The 18,184-nt window shown below is 59.8% G+C and overlaps 7 protein-coding genes across 7 annotated transcripts; 3 read left to right on the top strand and 4 right to left on the bottom strand.

Moving 5' to 3' along the window:
• Positions 1 to 237: 237 nt before the first annotated feature.
• ucp12 (uncharacterized protein) lies at positions 238 to 4,522 on the bottom strand (the record flags this gene model as incomplete). Its single annotated transcript, XM_060597771.1, has 2 exons — positions 238 to 4,260; positions 4,304 to 4,522. 2 exons carry the CDS (start codon positions 4,520 to 4,522, stop codon positions 238 to 240), a joined length of 4,242 nt encoding a protein of 1,413 aa, XP_060454631.1.
• Positions 4,523 to 4,890: 368 nt separating this feature from the next.
• On the bottom strand, positions 4,891 to 6,100 carry CcaverHIS019_0207260 (uncharacterized protein; the record flags this gene model as incomplete). Its single annotated transcript, XM_060597770.1, has 2 exons — positions 4,891 to 5,491; positions 5,535 to 6,100. 2 exons carry the CDS (start codon positions 6,098 to 6,100, stop codon positions 4,891 to 4,893), a joined length of 1,167 nt encoding a protein of 388 aa, XP_060454630.1.
• Positions 6,101 to 9,594: 3,494 nt separating this feature from the next.
• Positions 9,595 to 12,068, top strand: AFG3 (uncharacterized protein; the record flags this gene model as incomplete). Its single annotated transcript, XM_060597769.1, has 3 exons — positions 9,595 to 10,076; positions 10,111 to 11,895; positions 11,930 to 12,068. 3 exons carry the CDS (start codon positions 9,595 to 9,597, stop codon positions 12,066 to 12,068), a joined length of 2,406 nt encoding a protein of 801 aa, XP_060454629.1.
• A 383-nt stretch (positions 12,069 to 12,451) lies between these two features.
• On the top strand, positions 12,452 to 13,624 carry CcaverHIS019_0207240 (uncharacterized protein; the record flags this gene model as incomplete). The annotated part of the gene is made up of 3 exons (XM_060597768.1): positions 12,452 to 12,606; positions 12,638 to 13,106; positions 13,139 to 13,624. The coding sequence occupies 3 exons, from the start codon at positions 12,452 to 12,454 to the stop codon at positions 13,622 to 13,624; spliced, it is 1,110 nt and encodes a 369-aa protein (XP_060454628.1).
• Positions 13,625 to 13,784: 160 nt separating this feature from the next.
• CcaverHIS019_0207230 (uncharacterized protein) lies at positions 13,785 to 14,125 on the bottom strand (the record flags this gene model as incomplete). Its single annotated transcript, XM_060597766.1, has 3 exons — positions 13,785 to 13,794; positions 13,830 to 14,007; positions 14,083 to 14,125. The coding sequence occupies 3 exons, from the start codon at positions 14,123 to 14,125 to the stop codon at positions 13,785 to 13,787; spliced, it is 231 nt and encodes a 76-aa protein (XP_060454627.1).
• Positions 14,126 to 14,312: 187 nt separating this feature from the next.
• On the top strand, positions 14,313 to 15,640 carry rad1 (uncharacterized protein; the record flags this gene model as incomplete). Its single annotated transcript, XM_060597765.1, has 9 exons — positions 14,313 to 14,372; positions 14,414 to 14,482; positions 14,515 to 14,855; positions 14,893 to 14,985; positions 15,019 to 15,040; positions 15,074 to 15,262; positions 15,297 to 15,361; positions 15,401 to 15,560; positions 15,605 to 15,640. The coding sequence occupies 9 exons, from the start codon at positions 14,313 to 14,315 to the stop codon at positions 15,638 to 15,640; spliced, it is 1,035 nt and encodes a 344-aa protein (XP_060454626.1).
• Positions 15,641 to 15,929: 289 nt separating this feature from the next.
• Positions 15,930 to 18,057, bottom strand: CcaverHIS019_0207210 (uncharacterized protein; the record flags this gene model as incomplete). Its single annotated transcript, XM_060597764.1, has 2 exons — positions 15,930 to 17,565; positions 17,615 to 18,057. 2 exons carry the CDS (start codon positions 18,055 to 18,057, stop codon positions 15,930 to 15,932), a joined length of 2,079 nt encoding a protein of 692 aa, XP_060454625.1.
• Between the last annotated feature and the right edge of the window lie 127 nt (positions 18,058 to 18,184).

Genomic DNA, 18,184 nt, shown 5'->3' with positions numbered 1-18,184 from the left:
GAAAAGAAGACAGGGGGACCGCGGGTCGGACCGGGGCGCGGTGCGTGGAGTGTGGAGAAAAGGAGTCGAGGACGGCGGATGGACGGGGACGAGTTAGTCGAGGATAACGTCGAACTCGAACGAGTTGTGATCGCGACAAGAACGACCGACGAGAAGATGGTAAATTGGGGGGTCGGATAAGGTGTGCTGTGTTTTGGATTTGGACACTCGTTTGCATATGCCATGCCTATGTTACTGCTACTGCGTCAACCCATCTCTGGCCAACAGCGCCGCCATAGCGGCCGTCACGTCACCGCGCACATCGGCCGCGCCATGGGGACTCTCAACGAGCTCGGCCAACTGCGCGTCCAACAACCTCCTAAGCTGGGCGCAGAGGACACCAATCCTCGTCCCAGCCCGAAGTTTGACAGCCCCATTCCCAAGCATGATCCCGCCGACGTAATGGTTGAGCGTGATCGCGCCTCCAAACAACAACAACGCGTACAACGGCACGTCGGTTGCGTCGCGCAAGAAGACCTTGGACGTCTCAGCCTTGGAAAAGTAGGCGACGTAGCCCCTCTTCCAGCCAGATTCTGCAAACATGATGCTCGACGGGTGGAGGAAGACGCGTCCCTGCGTATCGAAGAAGCGTACTTGCTTGGCCTCGTGATCTTTCTGTAGGGTTCCATGGGAGAGCCGTTCGAATTGGGCTTCTGGCAAAGCGATACGCGCCACGCGGGGATAGAGCCCTCCAACAAGGACTGCTTTTACCAAGTTGGTATCGTGAGCTTGAGAAGAGGCTGCAGCGAGGGCTGCGGCGCCGCGCTCGAGGAACCCGATTTGGGTGAGCGCGGCGGAAAAGTCGGACCGGAGGGAGGTGATGTCCCGCAAAGCCGAGGGGGAGATGAAGTTTGCCTCGCAGAATCTGCGGGCTTCGGCTCCGCGTAGTTTCGAGACCGCGTCGTACGCCTTTGCGTCGGTTAAGAGGTCTGAGCGGGCGGTGGAGAAGGCCTCGCGTGCGCGCTTGGCCTCGTCTCGCCTATCCAGGGGAGATGTGAAGAGCGGCTTGGAGGACAGCAGGGCGGCGATGGTGAGCACGGGGTCAAGGACCTTGAAGACGGTGCCCAGGACGAGCATCTTGGACAGGCGGAGGTCGACGGGAATCATGGACATGTGCCTTCCCATGGCGGTAAGGCGCGCCGTATGCTTCTCGCTCTCGACCGCGCCGAGGTCCAGGAGCGTCTGCCATGCCGCGTCGATTGCGTCCATTTTCGGTGGGTCGAGCGCGCGGCCTAGGAACGCACGCACGTCCGTGTCCTCGTCCATCGCCTTCACTTGAAGGAAGAGGGCTTCGAGCGGCGTCCGCAGGATCTCCGGGACAGGGAAACGCGGCATACTGTTGTTCTCTGTCCGGCGCGTATACAGCTTAAAGCACTGGCCAGGCTGGGTACGGCCTGCACGACCGCGTCGCTGCCGGCCCGACGCACGCGAAGTCCAGCACTCCACCAGGCGCTGGAGGCCGTTGTCGGCATCATACTGAGTCTCCTTGACGCGTCCAGTGTCGACAACATACACGACGTCGGGGATGGTGACGGACGTCTCGGCCACGTTCGTCGCGACGACAATCTTGCGCCGTGGCGCTGTGGAGGGAAAGACGCGCCGCTGTTCCGCCGACGACAGGTTGGCGTGGAGGGGGAGGATCTCGACTGCACCGAGAGGAGTGGATTGGAGCTCCTGGATACACTGCCGGATCTCCATGACACCAGGCATGAAGATGAGCAATGCGCCGTTACTGTCCGCCGTGTCCACGATATGCTTAACTGTCGCCGCGACGAGGCCGTAATCGATCCGGTCGGCTTGCGAGATGACTTCGAGCGCGCGGAGGTCGTCCTCAGCCAGCCCGAGCTTCTCGTAGTCGGCGCGCATAGAAGCCTTCTGCTCCTCGTTCAGGCGCGGCCCGAAGCGGCTTGGAGTAGGCTTGTAGCTCAAGTTGGGGATCACGTCTTCCAGGTAGTAGTCCTTGACCGGATGAGTGAACCCCGGAATCGTAAGCGAGGGGCAGCCGCCAAAGTAGTCGATGAAGATCTTTTCGTTGATGGTCGCGGACATGAGGACAACCTTGATGTGCTTGTTGCGTGCCAGAAGGTCCCGCAACAAACAGATGAGGAGGTCGGTGTCGACACCGCGCTCGTGCGCCTCATCCACAATGACATGGCTGACGTCCGCCAGATCGGTATCCCCGGTTCCCAGGCGGCGGAGCACGACACCTGTCGTGCAGAAGAGCACGCGTGTGTCGCGGCTCGAGCGGTGCTCTCCGCGGATACTGTAGCCCACGCTCTCGGGCTTGGTGTCGACGTCCTCGAGGCGTTCCTGCGCGACACGCGAGGCAACCCCCATTGCAGCGACTCGCCGCGGCTGCGTGACGATGATGTTGGTGCTCGCGCCGCGGCCGGCGGCAATCTCGTGGTCGAGGATAAACTGGGGGAGCTGCGTACTCTTACCGCATCCCGTCTCACCCACAACGACAAGGACGCGGCTCGAGTCGAGTGCGCCGCAGATCTCCCCGCGCGTCTTCCACGCAGGCAGCTTCTGCCGTTCAGCAAGCATCGGCGCATAGGCCGGGTTGGCGAGCAGACGTTCGTGGGCGCGGCGCACAGCCTCGTGTTCCGCGGTGGTGGGCTCACGTCGACGCCGCGGCCCACGCGTGCGCTGGACCTTCTTCGCCGCACGGGCGACCGGTGCCTCCTCCTCCTCCTCGACGTGGGGGACGAGGTGCTTCGTGACCTGCGCAAGGTCGGGTGGGTGCGCGACAACTCCGGGAATGGCAGTCTCCAAATGCTCAGCCATGCTGAGCACGACACCTCCCATACCGGCCTCTAGCACGGCGACGAGGTCGTGTCGTTCGGGGTCGCGGAACGCACGCAGCATATCAGCGTGCAGGTGAAGGCGCATGTATGCCGGCAGCGTCGTGCTCGTCAGATAGAAGGCGGGAGCGCGTTGCGGATACTGTGGCGACGGATAGGGAGAGTACGCGTCCAGCACGACGTGGAGGGTCAGCCGCTCCTTGCCGGCGTCGAGGTCGACTGCGATCTCATCCGCCGCGCCGCCCTCTCCCGAGACGTGCCGGAATCGTTCGCCGAGCACAGCATCGAGGGCAAGCATCTCTTCGTCTCTGCAAACTTGCCGCTCCTCGTCCTCCTCGGCGGGAATGACTTCGGCGTCACCCCATCCCCCGTCGGTGCCGTGCCACCCGCAAAGACGGCGGCCCAGCATCTCGAGGGCGAGAGATTCGCGCCCCTCGATGCTCAGCACAGATTCCACAGCTTTGCGCGGGAATCCGGCGTCGCGCACGAGCTTGTCGACCAGCCATCCACGCACCAGTTGTTCCTGGCCACCCACAGTCGCACCAGTTACCATGTTGGCGCCTGACGTACCGGGGCGGTAACGGGCAGGCAGATCGTCCTCGGGCAGGTGGAGGAGGAGCCATTCGATAGCAGCCTCGAGCGGTGACAGCAAGTTCAAGCTCAGGACGAGCGGGTCCGAGCTGCCGCCCGCGCCGGAATGGAGCCGCGCGTGGGCGGCCGCGAGCGCGGAGAGACAGCTCGCGACGTGAGCGGGCCGGAACCCGAGCGTGTCGAGCTGCTTCTTGACGCTCTGCAGGTCCAGCGCTGGCGTCGATGGCGTCGCTGCTCCGCTTGGAGTGTTGGAGCCACTCCCGCCCATATCACGGGTCGCTTCCATCACGGCGCTCGGGAAACGCTTCATCATCTTCTTGACGACGCCCTCGACCATCTCGCGCAACGCCGGCGCCATACGTACCTCCGGTGCCTCCTCCCATGCGCGCCCGTGTTTGCGACCGTCCGGCGCGGCGGGCGTGCTCCGTCCGCTCCCCCGTTCTCCCCGAGCCTCAGCCTTGCTCTCCTCCACCGCGCGCTCCTTGTCGGCCTTCTTCGACTGCCGTTCCTCGACCTCCTTCTTCGCCGCGAACGGGTCCGCATTCCATTCCCATTCCCTATGTGCAGGAGCCGACCCCTTCTCCGCTAACAGCTCGGACCAGTACGGCCTGATCGTTGGGGGAAGCGTCATCGCCATTGGAAGGTGCGAGCAGAAGCGGAAGAGCGCGTACGTCGCGACAAAGTGTTTCGCCATCGCATCAGAGTCGATCTGAAGCGGCGGGTGCGGCATCATCCGTACTGTGTCGAGGTCATAGACGTTCTTGTTCTTGCGCTTGCGCAACGTCACCGCGCCACTGAAGGTAGTCGGCGTACCCTTGTTGGCTTTCTGCTGTCAGCAGAATGGCTCCGAGACGACACACGGGACCCACAACATCGATGATGGGGCGCTCCCACCCGGCCTTCTGACATTTCTCATTCAGAATCGTCACAGGGCTTTTGTAGCCGACGGGAAAGAGTGGTGGGGGCCGCACTGGCTTGTCCGGGTCCGTGGTGCCATTTGCGTCCTTCTTAGGGTCCGGCTTGGCCTTGGACGAGTTACCCGCATTGCCAGAGCGCACAACATTGACGGGCCGGCGTTTTGGAGCCATCTCAGTTGCGTTGGATGGACGGGTGGAGGAGAAGACAAATGTTGACGATAACTAATCTGTTGTTCCCAACTTTTGCACCTCCACACCACCCCTGCACCTCCACCGCCAACCAACCTTGCTGGGAGCGATGACATCTTCAGCAGTGCTTCTCTGCCTCTACTGCAGATTTCATCCGCAAACACACACTAGCATACATCACATCGCCTGGGCATCGCTCATTGTCTGGCGATATCACTTCGCGCTACATACAGTGTACAACGTCACGCAGTCTGCGTCGCCACGCCACGCTAATCGAGGAGAACCAAACACGAAGACATGGGGGACTTTGAAGGCAGCGGAGGGCCGCAAGATGGCTGTTACTCGTCGAGTCATTGTTGCTGGTGTTGTCCATTGAGCTGCTGGATGACCTGGCCAAGCGTACCAGGCTCGAGCGGCGCAAGGTCCATGACACCGACGCCATCCGCACCGGCCAGCGCAGGGTCGATGTTGGACATGTCGTGCGACATGTCGTGCTGCATCTCGTGTTGCATCTCGTGCTGCATCTCGTGCTGCAAGTCATGCTGCATCTCGTGAGGCATCTCGTGTGCTGAGAGAGCCTCGAGCGAGTGGACGTCGTGGTGAGCCTGCTCGGCTTGGTGCATCGCCTGCGCCGCAGCTACAGCAGCGGCTGTGTCCTCGTCCAACAGTCGAGCCTTCTTGACCTCGTCGTCGATAGCTTCCGATTTGCGCTTGCGGCCTGCCCTCTTGGGTGGCTCGGCAAGGGGTGTCCCGCTAGCATGCGCCGCGAGGTGTTCGGCAAGCTGCTCTGCACTAAGGGCAGTTATGCCAGCTTGCTCAGCTTCGCGGGCGGCCCGTTCCCGCATCTCCTTTGTACGCTTTCCGGGTCCACGGCGGCGGACCTGCTCGTCATATGTGCAGGCCAGACTCCGCTTCGCGCAGTGGTGGCACGTCGGTCGGCTGCCGTCGCATCTGCTGTTAGTAGCTACACCTGGGTCGAGGATAGTCGACTCACTTGAGCTTGCGCCCACGGCAGAAGTGGCACGCCAACATGAGCTTCTTGGGCTTTTCGGTAAGTGGCGTTGACATGAGCGCCATCTCTCCGTTGTGGACCTGCTCGCCGAGAGGAACCCCGGTACCGTTTCCGCCGACCATGTCGACACCACCAGCACCAGACTGGTCTACAGGGTGGGTTTCGGCCCAGTTGGACAATGTTGCAGCCACAGCACTGTAGTCGCTCTCATAGTGCTCGCCGCCGTGCTCGGTGCCAGGGAGTGGCATGACGCCATTGATCTGCGAATAGTCACCCGTGAGGTGGTCGCCAACCTGGTAGTACTGTTGCCCGCCCCATTGGTCCTGCTGAAGCTGGGCGTAGGCCGCATCAGGTTGGACGTGCTGCTCGACAGCCTGGACTGCTGCGACGGTTGCATCGTGGTGGATGGTCGCGTCATGGTGTTGCTGAGCCGGGTCCTCGACGGTCTGGGCAGACTGGGCCACCTCTTCTTGCCTCAGCTCGAGGATGGTAGGCTGGTCGGTCTTTGGCGGGCTAGCCACGGGTTGCGCTGCTTGATGTTCGGCCATGGTTACAGACCAAGGGAATCTGGGTGACGTGTGGTACAGAGTGTGGTAGACAAGGTCGTGTGATGGCGTAATTGGCGTCGGAGGAGTAAGGGACGCGGGCGTGGGGGGGAAGGCAGGGCTCGATGCGGATGACGGACTGTTCAGCCTTGGGCTGTAATGTTCGTCAAAGCGAGCGTCGGACGGAGATGGAGGAGTGAGATTAAGGGAAGGCGAGCCGTGGTATTGAGACGACGCGGAATAAGCCGAAGCTGGTGTGCAAGGCAGGTAGATGCAAGCTTGGTGACGCGCCAAGGCTGCCGGAGCGATGGAGAGATCAGGTCGTACCGCCTGTATGCGAGTCAAGGGTGGATGAGGAGGAGGTTGACTCCAAAATGGGTGGCGATCGACTTGCTGCTGCTGCGAGTGCAGAGCAAGCTGCAGCGGTTGGTGATGACCTTGAAAGGCGTTAGCATTAGATTATGATTACATCAAAGGTGGATGTAAGCCTGTATAGGATGATTGAACTCACTGTTGGATGGATGCGACGGTGACGGCGGCGGCAGATAACAGTGGACGCGATGTGAACTGTTCCCGTCTCCTAAATGGTTACCGCTACTGAGTGATGGTGTCAAGGGTGGAGGTACACCCTGGTTGTATGGTGAACTTGGTGGTGGGCCTGGTGGGCTGGGTCGCCTTTGGGGCGTCACTCCACTATAAACCCCTCCAACGACTGATACGATTGGTCGCTGGTTCCTCTGATCCAGATGTTGGCGATTTCGGGACGAGTGCAAAGATACCCAAGCGCTTTCGTTGTTACTACAAGAGTTGAGCTCGGTGAGCTGGGGAAGCTCGGTGAAGGTCACAGTTGATCCAGTGGTGGATGTTGACGGAAGCAGTAGGTCAAGCTGGGGATGAGGGTCGACGGAAGCAAGATGTATGGATTGTATGGGTTGTATGGGTTGTAGGGCTTCTACTTGGTGTGATGGTGGAATAGTAAAATGAACAGCAGTTGCTGCCGTGTTTGCACCCGTCCATTTTGCACTAAAAGGGAGGATTTGATAATAACATTCCTCCCTTTTGTCCTCGAGTTCCCCCATCCGGTCACGTCACTCCAAAGTGGCACGTGGTTCGGGAATATTCCGGTGTAACCGATGTGGCAGCTTCAAGTGGCACTTGGTGTTGATGAAGCCTATGTCAGAACATTGCACGGTAACGTATTGTCAACCAACAGAGGTGCCGTCTTTAGCGATAGTGCGTCGGCGATAATGCGAGACAAGATTTCCGATGGAATAGACGAAATACCTGCCATCCAGCCTCGGTTTATTCTTCCAGATGGCGAGCGAAGCAGGCAAACAGAAGCCGACTAAGCCGCACAAGGCTTACGCGTGTGTACGACGCGGAATGACGAGTAGAAGGCTGTTCCGACGAGTGAAAGTGGTGGGGAAGAGCCCTGGTTACGGTACGGAAGTGCGGGGTGAGAGACAACCCCATGGGAATGGGACAACATATAAAGGTGTTCAGAAGCAAGGTGTGCAAGGTGTGCTGGTGTGCATCGGTCAAAGTGAGGCAGTAGCGATTTGTATTTCACTGGCGCTGAGAGTTCAATCGTGACACCGATGGATGTCTCGAGGTCCGAGCTGTCCCCACTGAATGGGCAGTGACATCTCCCCGCTTGACCTAGATTGGCGCCAGCCAGTGCGACAGCGCCACCGCCTGCTCGGGGATTTGGCTCCACACATCAGATAGGTTGGGCTCACAAAACTCTGGCGAATGGGTACCTAAGCCGCCCACATAACTTCGACTAGGTACAATGGACTACAAAGCACAAGACGTGACCTGCCTTGTGCGCCACTTTGACTCGTCACAGTGAGTGCGTTCACGAGTTATCACTACTCACGGCTGTGAAACGTCGACATGACCGCCAGAGAGCAAGTACCACGATGGGTGTTGCTACCCTCCGTGCACCGTGGCATGTGGTCCCCATAACATCGAAAGGAGGGTGGGACGTCATGCCCGCCTTTAAGCGTGGCGCTAGTTGTCACGCCGGCACCCACATGTCACCTCGGAGTGCCGCCACCGAGTTAGTCCCGCTTCGTGACGCGCATGGTTGGCTATGCCAAGCGGTTTCTGTGCTTCGGAGGGAGGAACGGGGGTCGGAGGCCAATCCGTCAGGAATGCGGAGAACCGAGGAAGAGGCGGCGTGAACCTTATTCCCCATTGTTCCACGATGTGGGGCAGCTATCTCGAGGACGCCGATGCTCCATCACCGGTACATGGCGCATGAAGAGTTCGGCCCTCGGTCTGCTTCTGGAACGGCGCCACTATCAGCAGCAATGCATTTTCCGCAACGATCTGGTGAGGCTGCCAACGACGCGTGAAAATGGCAGTTGGTGCTCTGAGAGACAGCCCAGAGACAGCCGAGAGACACCTTCTCACGACAGTCATGCCCCCCGCACAGACAAGATCCCCCCAAAGGTCATGGCTTGTAGTATCCCAGAACCGTCCGTGTACCTTTTGAACGGTCGGGACAATTTGTGGCACGCCACATACACAAACTCTCCTCTCCAGGCGATTCTCTCCAGGCAATGACCGCCTTCCTTGGACCCGGCGACCGGGATCCGCACCATAACACCCACCTAGTCCCTAGTTTAGGTGGTCATCGGCCGACATTATTGGGTTGATCCGACCCGCTGTTATGCCTGACGGTATGGTACCTAAAACAAGGAGGCTTGTGCTGGATCTCTCGGTGACCCAAGTGGTGGACGCGACGTGATCTCTAATAGCTGACCACATCCAGGGAGCCATTCTTGGATTAACCGGAGAGGCCAAAGCGCCGAGAAGGCCATGAGTTGTCAGCTTGATTGTCAGATCTCACTGTGCTGGAGTGAGTTGCGGATGTGGTTTGCGGATGTGGTTGCGGATGTGGTTTGCGGACGTGACAACAGGATTCGAGACGCTGGGTCCCTAAACTGGTTCGAGTGGCCATGGAAGGATCGCGCCACGGAACAGCCGCTTTCGAAGGTACTGCCCTCCTTTGCAGAGTGTTCAATGTCTACCGAATGAGAACGGATCCATCAGGTCATATTGCTGGTTAGCATGGTCAGCCGGTCCGTTCATCCTATACGGCGGTTGCTGCCGGGTATCGTTGTGGCCATAGGCACAGTTGTCGACGTAGATGATGGAGATTGGCAGAGAGCCAGGTGATGGCAACTCAACTTGGCACACGTCCCCCTACGTCATTTCTTGAACAAAGGAGGTTTGCGGGCTTCGGAATACAAATCGTGTCATATTAGGATTCTCTAATACCCGCAAACCTAACAAACCGAACAAACCTAACGAATTCTCAGTGGCAAGATGAGCGGGATCAAAATACTATGGCCCTCGGCCATTGCAATGACTGGTTCGGTGGTTCGGTGAGGTTCGACGCGCAAGTCCATCCTGACCTCCGGTATCCCATTCCTCCACCTTCCTTCATCTCAACCTAATACTTTTACACCAGTGACCTGTCGGTACCAATGTACCGCTTCTCGTCGCTCCGCAGCGTCGCTGGACCGGCGCGCAGGCGGTTGGCGATGCCTGCGTTCGCGCCGCTTCGCTTCGCGCGCGCATACGCAACCCCAACCGGCCAGCCGCGGCCAGATGACAACTCTCCGACACCAGCCGGCCTCGAGGGCGTTTTCGGCGGCGGCCGCCGTGGGACCCACAAGCCGGCTGCCAACGGAAATTCTGGCGAGTCGAACAAGGAAACCACGGAGGGAAAGGAGGACACGTCGGAGCGGAAGCCACTGCGCCTCTCGGACGAGAGCAAGAAGAAGAAGGCGGCGACCGGCGGCGGTGGTGCTGGTGGTAGCGGTGGTAGCGGAGGTGGCGCGCCGAACGGCAACTTTGGCGGGATGACACCGAACCAGCTCCTCCTTGCCCTCATTTCCACATACGCGCTGTACTCGCTCACTTCGCCGGGATCAGGCAACACCCGCGAGATCACCTGGCAGGAGTTGTGAGTGGACGTTGCAGTGGCAAGCTGACATCAGCCGCAACCAGCTTCTCGCGCGCGGCCTCGTGTCGTCCCTAGAAGTTGTCAACCGTAACAAGGTCCGCGTCCACTTGCACAACCCTATTGCGTCCTCCAACACCACCGGTTCGACGTCAACGGGCGCCGGGCCGCAGTCCCCTACCGCAGGCCCCGCGCCTTACGTCTTTACTATCGGCTCGCTCGAGGCGTTCGAGAACCTGCTCCGCGAGACGCAGGACGAGCTCGGCATTCCCCCTGCCGAGCGTGTTCCCGTGTCGTACCACGACGAGACGTCCATGATCAACATCGCTATGCAGATGGCACCGACCATTCTCTTGATGGGCTTCTTCATCTGGATGGCGCGCCGGACGACTAGCGGTATGGGCGGCGGTGGCCCCGGTGGCATGTTTGGCGTTGGCAAGTCCAAGGCCAAGCAGTTCAACGAGGACATGGACGTCGGCGTCCGGTTCAAGGACGTCGCTGGTATGGACGAGGCCAAGGAGGAGATTATGGAATTTGTCAAGTTCCTCAAGGAGCCAAGCAAGTACGAGAGGCTTGGTGCCAAGATCCCTCGCGGAGCCATCCTTTCGGGTCCTCCCGGTACTGGTAAGACCCTCCTGGCCAAGGCTACCGCTGGTGAAGCCAAGGTCCCCTTCTTCTCAGTCTCGGGTTCCGAGTTCGTCGAGATGTTCGTCGGTGTTGGTCCGTCGCGTGTGCGTGACCTCTTCGCGCAGGCCAAGAAGAACGCCCCAGCCATCGTCTTCATTGACGAGATCGACGCCATCGGCAAGGCCCGTGGCAAGGGCGGCAACTTTGGCGGCAACGACGAGCGCGAGTCGACGCTCAACCAGCTCCTCGTTGAGATGGACGGCTTCGGCACCAAGGAGCACATTGTCGTACTGGCTGGTACCAACCGACCGGATGTGCTTGACCCGGCTTTAATGCGCCCCGGCCGTTTCGACCGTCACATTGCCATCGATAGACCGGACATTAGCGGCCGTCGCCAGATCTTCAAGGTCCACCTCGGCCCGATCGAGCTCTCGCCCGACCTGAAGATTGACGATGTTGCGGCGAAGCTCGCGCTTCTTACTCCCGGCTTTTCGGGTGCCGACATTGCCAACGTGTGTAACGAGGGTGCTCTCCGTGCGGCGCGTCGCGGCGGCGACAACGTGACGTGGGCCGACTTTGACGGCGCTATCGAGCGAGTGATTGCCGGCCTCGAGCGCAAGTCGCGCGTGCTTGGCAAGAAGGAGAAGAAGACGGTCGCGTACCACGAGGCTGGCCACGCCGTGTGTGGCTGGTTCCTCGAGCACGCCGACCCGCTACTCAAGGTGTCGATCATTCCCCGTGGCGTCGGTGCGCTCGGCTACGCGCAGTACCTGCCAAAGGAGCGCTTCCTGTTCTCGACGCAGCAGCTGCAGGACCGCATGTGCATGACACTTGGTGGACGTGTGGCTGAGGAACTCTTCTTTGGCGAGATCACGACTGGCGCGCAGGACGACTTGCAAAAGGTCACCAAGACGGCGTTTGAGGTCTGTGCCAACTACGGCATGAACCCCGATATTGGCCCAGTCTCGTTCGGCAACAGAGAGCAGCAGAACGAGGGCCTCCAGAAGCCCTTCTCCGAGAAGACTGCCGAGGCCCTTGACATGGCCGTCAAGAGGATGATCACGGACGCACACAAGCGCACCACTGAGCTTCTCACCAAGCACAAGCCCGAGGTTGAGAAGGTTGCCAAGCTCCTGCTCGAGAAGGAGGTCATAAGCCGCGAGGACATGCACGATCTCCTCGGCAAGCGCCCCTTGTGAGTATGCTCAAAAGACTACACTGACAGACAGCGAGAACCAGGACGAGATGGACGAGTACATTGAGCAACAGCTCGACGAGAAGAAGAAGGAGCAGGACGCGCAGACCAAGGACCAGGGCGCGCCCGTGATGGCCATCAAGCGCATGGATATCAAGCAGCTCGAGTATTAGGAGGAGCACAGCACTCTTTGGCATAGATAGCATGCGGCATATGAATGTCTCCGCTCTTGCGGTGCGTGTCGCGCGCGCAGGATAATGTCGGATGTCGCGCTGCTTATTCAGACAGCGCGGCTGTCAGCATGTCAGCATTTCGGAGAGAAGAGAGGCCAAGGCGAAGCCGATTCGGAGATGCCCTGCATTGATTGATAAGTGCCGGGCCAATACCCGGCCGGCAACTCGCGGTGCCTCGATGTCATCGCTGGTCATCGTCCGCGCCTCACCCATATCATGGGCAGCAGGCTCATACCCAGCGCCTCAAAACTAATGGGCTACCTGAACTAGCCTGGAATCTTTGCATCCTTCTCTATTCTCATCACGATCCAACTATCGCCGAAATGACAGTAGCGAACAACACGGTCTGGGAATATACCCGCGCCGGCCGACTCTCAAGCACCATCGCGCAAGCGGCGCGCGCTATTCCCGAGCCCGGCCCCAGCGAGCTAGTCATCCAAGTCCGCGCGGCTGCCCTCAACCCCGTCGACGAGCAACTGTACGTCCCCTCCCATCCTCCCTGACAGAAGCGCGCAATCTCCACCCTCCCTCCTCTCCTTCCTGGGCTGCGCCATCCCCTCCCCTTCCAAGCCACTCGTCCCAACCTCCGACTTCGCGGGCGTCGTTGTGGCTTCCAAGAGTGCAGCCTATGTGGTTGGAGACGAGGTATACGGCCAGCGCTTTAGCGCAGACGGTAACGGCTTCCTGGCCACATATGTCAAAGTCGAGGCATCTGCGCCATTTGTCAAAAAACCCAAGGGCCTGGGATGGACCGACGCAGCAGCTGTCCCCTTGGTGTATACTACCGTCTACGATGCGCTGGTGGAATGGGGCCGCCTCTCAATGGGAGGGGAGGAGGGACTCAGCGTCCTGGTCCTTGGGGGAAGTAGTGGGACTGGTCATGTTGCCGTGCAGATGGCCAAGAAGATGGGGTGTAATGTAGTGGCAAGCTGTTCGGGCAAGAACGCTGAGATGGTCAAGAGCCTAGGCGCTGATGAGGTATGTCTCTTCTCACTGTATTGCTAACTCAGATTATCGACTACACTACCCAAAACGTACCGCAAGCCGCCCTCATGTCGCGGTACGCTCCATACGCTGTCGTCCTTGACTGCGTTGGTGGAACTGATCTCCTGCCCGATCTCGATAATTTGCTTCTCGACAGTCCACAACGGCCCGAGTTGGGAATCTACGTCACGATCGTAGGGGACAAGACTAGTCGGGACGCGATGGGCGGCGCCGCGACCAATTTATACACCCCAGCACAGGCTGTTCGCACCGTCCTTGGGAGGTTGAACGATCACCTCCCCCGTTGGACGCGGGGTTGGACGGGGAGGAGGTACGCTTGCATCAAGCTGAATCCGAGTAAGGATAAGCTCGAGAGTTATGAGAAGTTTATGGAGGAGGGGGGGAAGGTAATCGTTGATTCGGTGTGGCCTTTCGGCAAGGCGAGAGAGGCGTACGAGCGCCTGGAGAGTGCAAGGGCAAAGGGTAAAGTCGTGGTTGAAGTGTCAAAGTGATGTACCCTAGGCATGCTATGCATCAGTGGCCGCCGGAAGGATGATGAGAATCTGTAACTGGTCAGCTCTGGGTCTCTGGAAGCTTCGTTGATGCTGGCCGTGGGAACAGGGCCGATTAGGCAATGGTGATACATGACGACACTACTCGCGGCTTAGCTGCCTACTTCTTGCTGTCATCAGTTTGCATGAATGGATGAGAGCTCACGCATCTGCTAGCATCTTCTCCGTCGCTGGCGCCGGCTTGGTGGGCTCCGCAGCTGGCGCATCCCCAGCATCCTTCTGTGCTTTCCAGTCGATCACGGGCTTGACGCCTTCCGGAGCGGGGCGGAGACCAGTCGCCTGTTGCAGTGGCTCATTCCAGATGTACACGCCCGAGACGATGCCTGGTGTCAGCCAGCTAAAACAGATTAAAAAAAGCTGGACAGAGGGCCTAGCGAGGTAGAGCGGTTATCACTCACCGACACCAGCGGCTAGGAGGATGGGAACGAGGCGTCCGCTCATGTTGTGGATTGGGAAGATGTATCACTCGCTCATTGTCAAGCTGGTCGGACATTCTAGAGTGGAGGCGGAGGGTGGGGTGATCTCCGTCAAGTGGAGATGGGGTGGAGGTGAGTCAACCGAGATGGGTGAGGGAAGGAAGGCGCGTCGCGTCCTCTGATCTTTCGTCTCATCATTTCATCGTCCTATCATGTCGGCAGCAAGGACACAACAGCAACATGAGGAGCCAGAGCCAGAGCACGCGCCACCAGTATGTCCTCAGCTACCCTCGGTGACCGTAGCTGACTCCAGCTCCTTGTCGCCGAAGTGTCGGATGTGCGGCACTTCGCCCGCCTCCTCCGCGGTGTGGGTCTCAAACACGTAAGCTCCTTAACTCTGGCCAGCTTACTCAGAACGCTGTTATGACTGTCTCGCAGGCAGGATTCGAGGTTACAGTCGAGGAGATCAAGTCTCTCTGTGCGACAGCGTGGATCCCCACCAACGTCTTTGACAGCTTCAGTTGGACGGGCGAACCGGCGTGCTTTGAGATCTCGCTTGATGCGATGCTCCAGTGCCTCAACATCTTCGGTAACGCCGGCGCGGGCGGAGGGGCGTTACCGTTCGTGGGGAGGAAGAAGAAGCGGTGGGCGGGCGAGGGGGAGGAGGACGAGACGGAGTGGGGCGCGTCCAAGGGAAGGAGTACGGGTATGCGCATGACCTGGTCGGGGCCGGGGTATCCATTGAGCATCATCCTGTAAGTCCACGTATCGGAAAGTCATAGCTTACAACAGACGCGACGACGCTAAGGGGCCCGTAACGACCTGCGAGCTGTTCACCCTCGAGCCGGAGGAGCTCATGAACCAGCCGTTCAACGACGACGACCGGTGAGCTGTGCCTTGGGAAGTAGCTGACTCTAGTGCCGTGTATCTCATCATCAAGGTCCGCTCCTCAACGTTTGTTTGTTGACAGCAGGCTGAGTGGTTCCGTGATGCCCTGCTCGACCTTCCTCCATCCTGTAACCGCGTGACCCTCCGTGTGCTGCCGCCCGAACAAGGACCACTGGTGGCTGATACAACGCGCTTATCGCGTGACCGCGCGATACGACGCAACACTGTCGGCTCATTCACGGTGTACGCCGAGGGCGACTTTGGCAACGTCCAGGTGAGCTAAAGCTGGATGTCATAGCTGAAATCAGTTCGACTACCCAAACGATCGCGAGGTGATGGACTCGTTCGAGTGCTCCAAGCGGTGCGAGTATAGGTGAGCTTTGTCGTTGTAGGGAGAGGAAGCTCACGACAGCTACCATGCGTCACACATTGTCCTCTTGGGGCGCGCGCTGCAGTATGCGCTCAAGGTGTGCGTCCAGATCGAGGAGAACGGGTTCCTGTGCGTCCAGGTGATGCTGCCCCTACCCGAGGGGCTGGCCGAGGGCATGCACAATGGTATCCTCGAGTTCAAAGTGGGTCGAGTGGCAGCTGCTAGCGCGCTTCTAGCTCATGGCAGATGCATGCGCTCGAGGACGATGAATACGACGAGTGACAAGAACCGGCGTGCGGCGTTGTCGATTCGTGGTGGGTATGTATGTAAGCATGTACGCGTCTCTGCGATTGGCATCTGGACGAGGTACATATTGCTACGGCGTATGGTCCACTGTCCGCAGGCACGATTGCGCCCGCTCTCAAGGCTACAGAGGTGCACACACTCACGACACTAGTCTCTCAGTACACTGACCGTACTCTCTCCGTACACCGACCGCACCACCTGCCAGAAGACATTACTCTGATGCTCTGGTACTCGGTCACTCAGCCGACATCACTCCGCCCGCCGCTCAAAAGTTGAGCGCGTCCTCGTGCTTCTGCTTGGGCAACTTGGCAACCTCGGGCTTGACCGTAGCGAGGAGGTTCTTGGCCGAGTCGTTAGCGGGGTTCAGCCGAAGCACAAGCTTGAGGTCCGCCTCGGCGTCGCGCCACAGCTGGAGGCCGGCGCGCGCCGCCGCACGCTGGTATATGGCCTTGGCGTTCTTGCCGTCCTTGTTAAGGATGTGCGTGCAATCGGCCTCGGCCTCGGAATACCGCCCAATCTTGTTGAGCGCGAGCGCGCGGTTCGTATAATATACCGTCTTCTTGCCATCCAAGCTGATCGCGCGCGTATAGTACCGCACAGCCTCCTCAAACGCCTCGTCCTTGACGAACACGTTGCCGGCAGTCTTGTCCTGCGCCCCGAACTCCTCAGTCCACCGGTCCATGCACTCGGTCCACGCCTTGCCCTCGCGCCCGCCACGCCGCCGTGCAGTCTGCTCCGTGAGCCACCGGTACATCGCGACTGGGTGCCCGGCCTCGAGCGCCTCAATGTCCTTCTCGTATCCCGCATACTGGAACGGCGAGTTGGACACGGCGACCTTGTGTAGAAGCTTGACAAAATGGCGAAACGTCAGGACAATCGCCGTGTTGCGTACCCCCGACTCGGCCTTGGCCCACTCTTCCGGGAGGTAGACCTTGCGCTCGGGTTTCTTGAGCGCCTTGGGGGGTAACTTGACTGTCTTGTTGCGGCCTTTTGCGCGTCCCGTCGCGACTCTACGCCCGTTCTTGCCGTTCGGGATGTTGACGCTCGACGTCTCGGACGCGTCGTCGTCCTCGTCGAGCCTGAGCGCGACCTCCAGTCCCTCGAGCGCGGCAGGCGCGTTCGTGCTCGGCCCATAGCGGGAGATGACGCTCGGGTCGTCGGCACCCAGCTCCTTCAGTCGCCACCTGAGATGCTCCTCGACGGCGAGGACGTCGGTCATTTGTGGATGAGGGAAGACTTGGGGACGCCGCATCTCGGGCGGAGTTGGCTTCTTCGGTATATGCACGAACCCCTTTCCGCCCATTGAGATGTTGGCAGGCCGCTCATCCTCGTCGATGCCAATGTCGAGCGTTAGGTCCGTGTCTGCGCGCCGCGCTCGTTCTTGTTCGGGCGACTCGATACCACCAGCCCATCCCTCTGCAATGTGAGTGTTCGCCAGGTTCGCGGGTAGCAACCCCACTGGCGCTTTTCGTTGCCGCACGGCCGCGTGTAGACACACCGGACACGCGACCAATTGGCACAAACAGGCGGCGTGGTCGTCATCGTCCGGCGGCGCACCGTGGGCCAGTCCCAGGTCGTGCGTACACACGCCGTCACGTGGTAAACCTGGTGTCGCTCCTGGTGGTGGTTGCGCGCCTAGTCCTCCTGCCCCAATGGCTGCTGCAGCGGACTGCAACGCCCCACCACCTTCGCCCCGCCCTTCTGGAACAAGCCGTCCTGTCAGGCGCCGCTCCATCTCAAAATGGAGGTTGCGCAGCATCTCGGTCATGAACAGCTTGTCGAGCTGCGCACCGCCATGTACAATCTGTCTGCGCATGCCCTGTGGGTTTGCGCCGGCGAGGATCAGCGAGATGATAAAGGCCGGGATCGAGTGTGTGAAGACGTGATGGAACGCCTCGTTCCTGCCATCAGCCACCTCGCATCGCTTGTCGCACGCCTGTGCCCACGCACCAACATGCCTCGACCCAGCAGTCGTACTCTCTGCGCACGAGGACGCCGACGTCGTCAACGACGCGCGCTAGTTCTGGCTCGCTCATCCGCTTTGTACGGGCCCCTTCGCTAGAGGCTGAGACATGCTCGCCACGAGCTGGCCAACGCCGGTGCAAAGGGCAACTCGGGCCAGCAACCGCGTTCGTGTCCTCGTCGACACTGCCGTCCGTGTCCGAGTACTCGGTGTCGTCTACGACATGCACGGTCGATGCGGGACGGAAGGGTTCCTGATGTCGTCCGGGGAGTTGGAGGAGGGGGAGAGTCGGGGGAGGTGCGGGCTGCTTGTACTGGTTGGCGGCTGCAGCGAGAGATTCAGGCGTCATTTCGGGCAGGACGGGCGGAAAGATGGATGCGCCTCCCTGTAGTGCAGAGAGGCGCAGATGCGCGGGCGGACCTGGAGGCATGTCTGGGTTGGCATGCGTCGGCCTCGGAAGATTGATGAGGGGTGAAAGGGAGTGGGAGATATGAATTGTCGTCTTGTCGGAGTTGGGCGGCGACTAGTGTGCTACTGTGAAACATGTTGAATACACG

This window comes from Cutaneotrichosporon cavernicola (genome assembly GCF_030864355.1).
Source record: "Cutaneotrichosporon cavernicola HIS019 DNA, chromosome: 2".
NCBI lineage: Eukaryota > Fungi > Basidiomycota > Tremellomycetes > Trichosporonales > Trichosporonaceae > Cutaneotrichosporon > Cutaneotrichosporon cavernicola.
The sequence above is the reverse complement of the archived record's forward strand: the minus strand, read 5'-3'. Positions and strand labels throughout refer to the sequence as shown.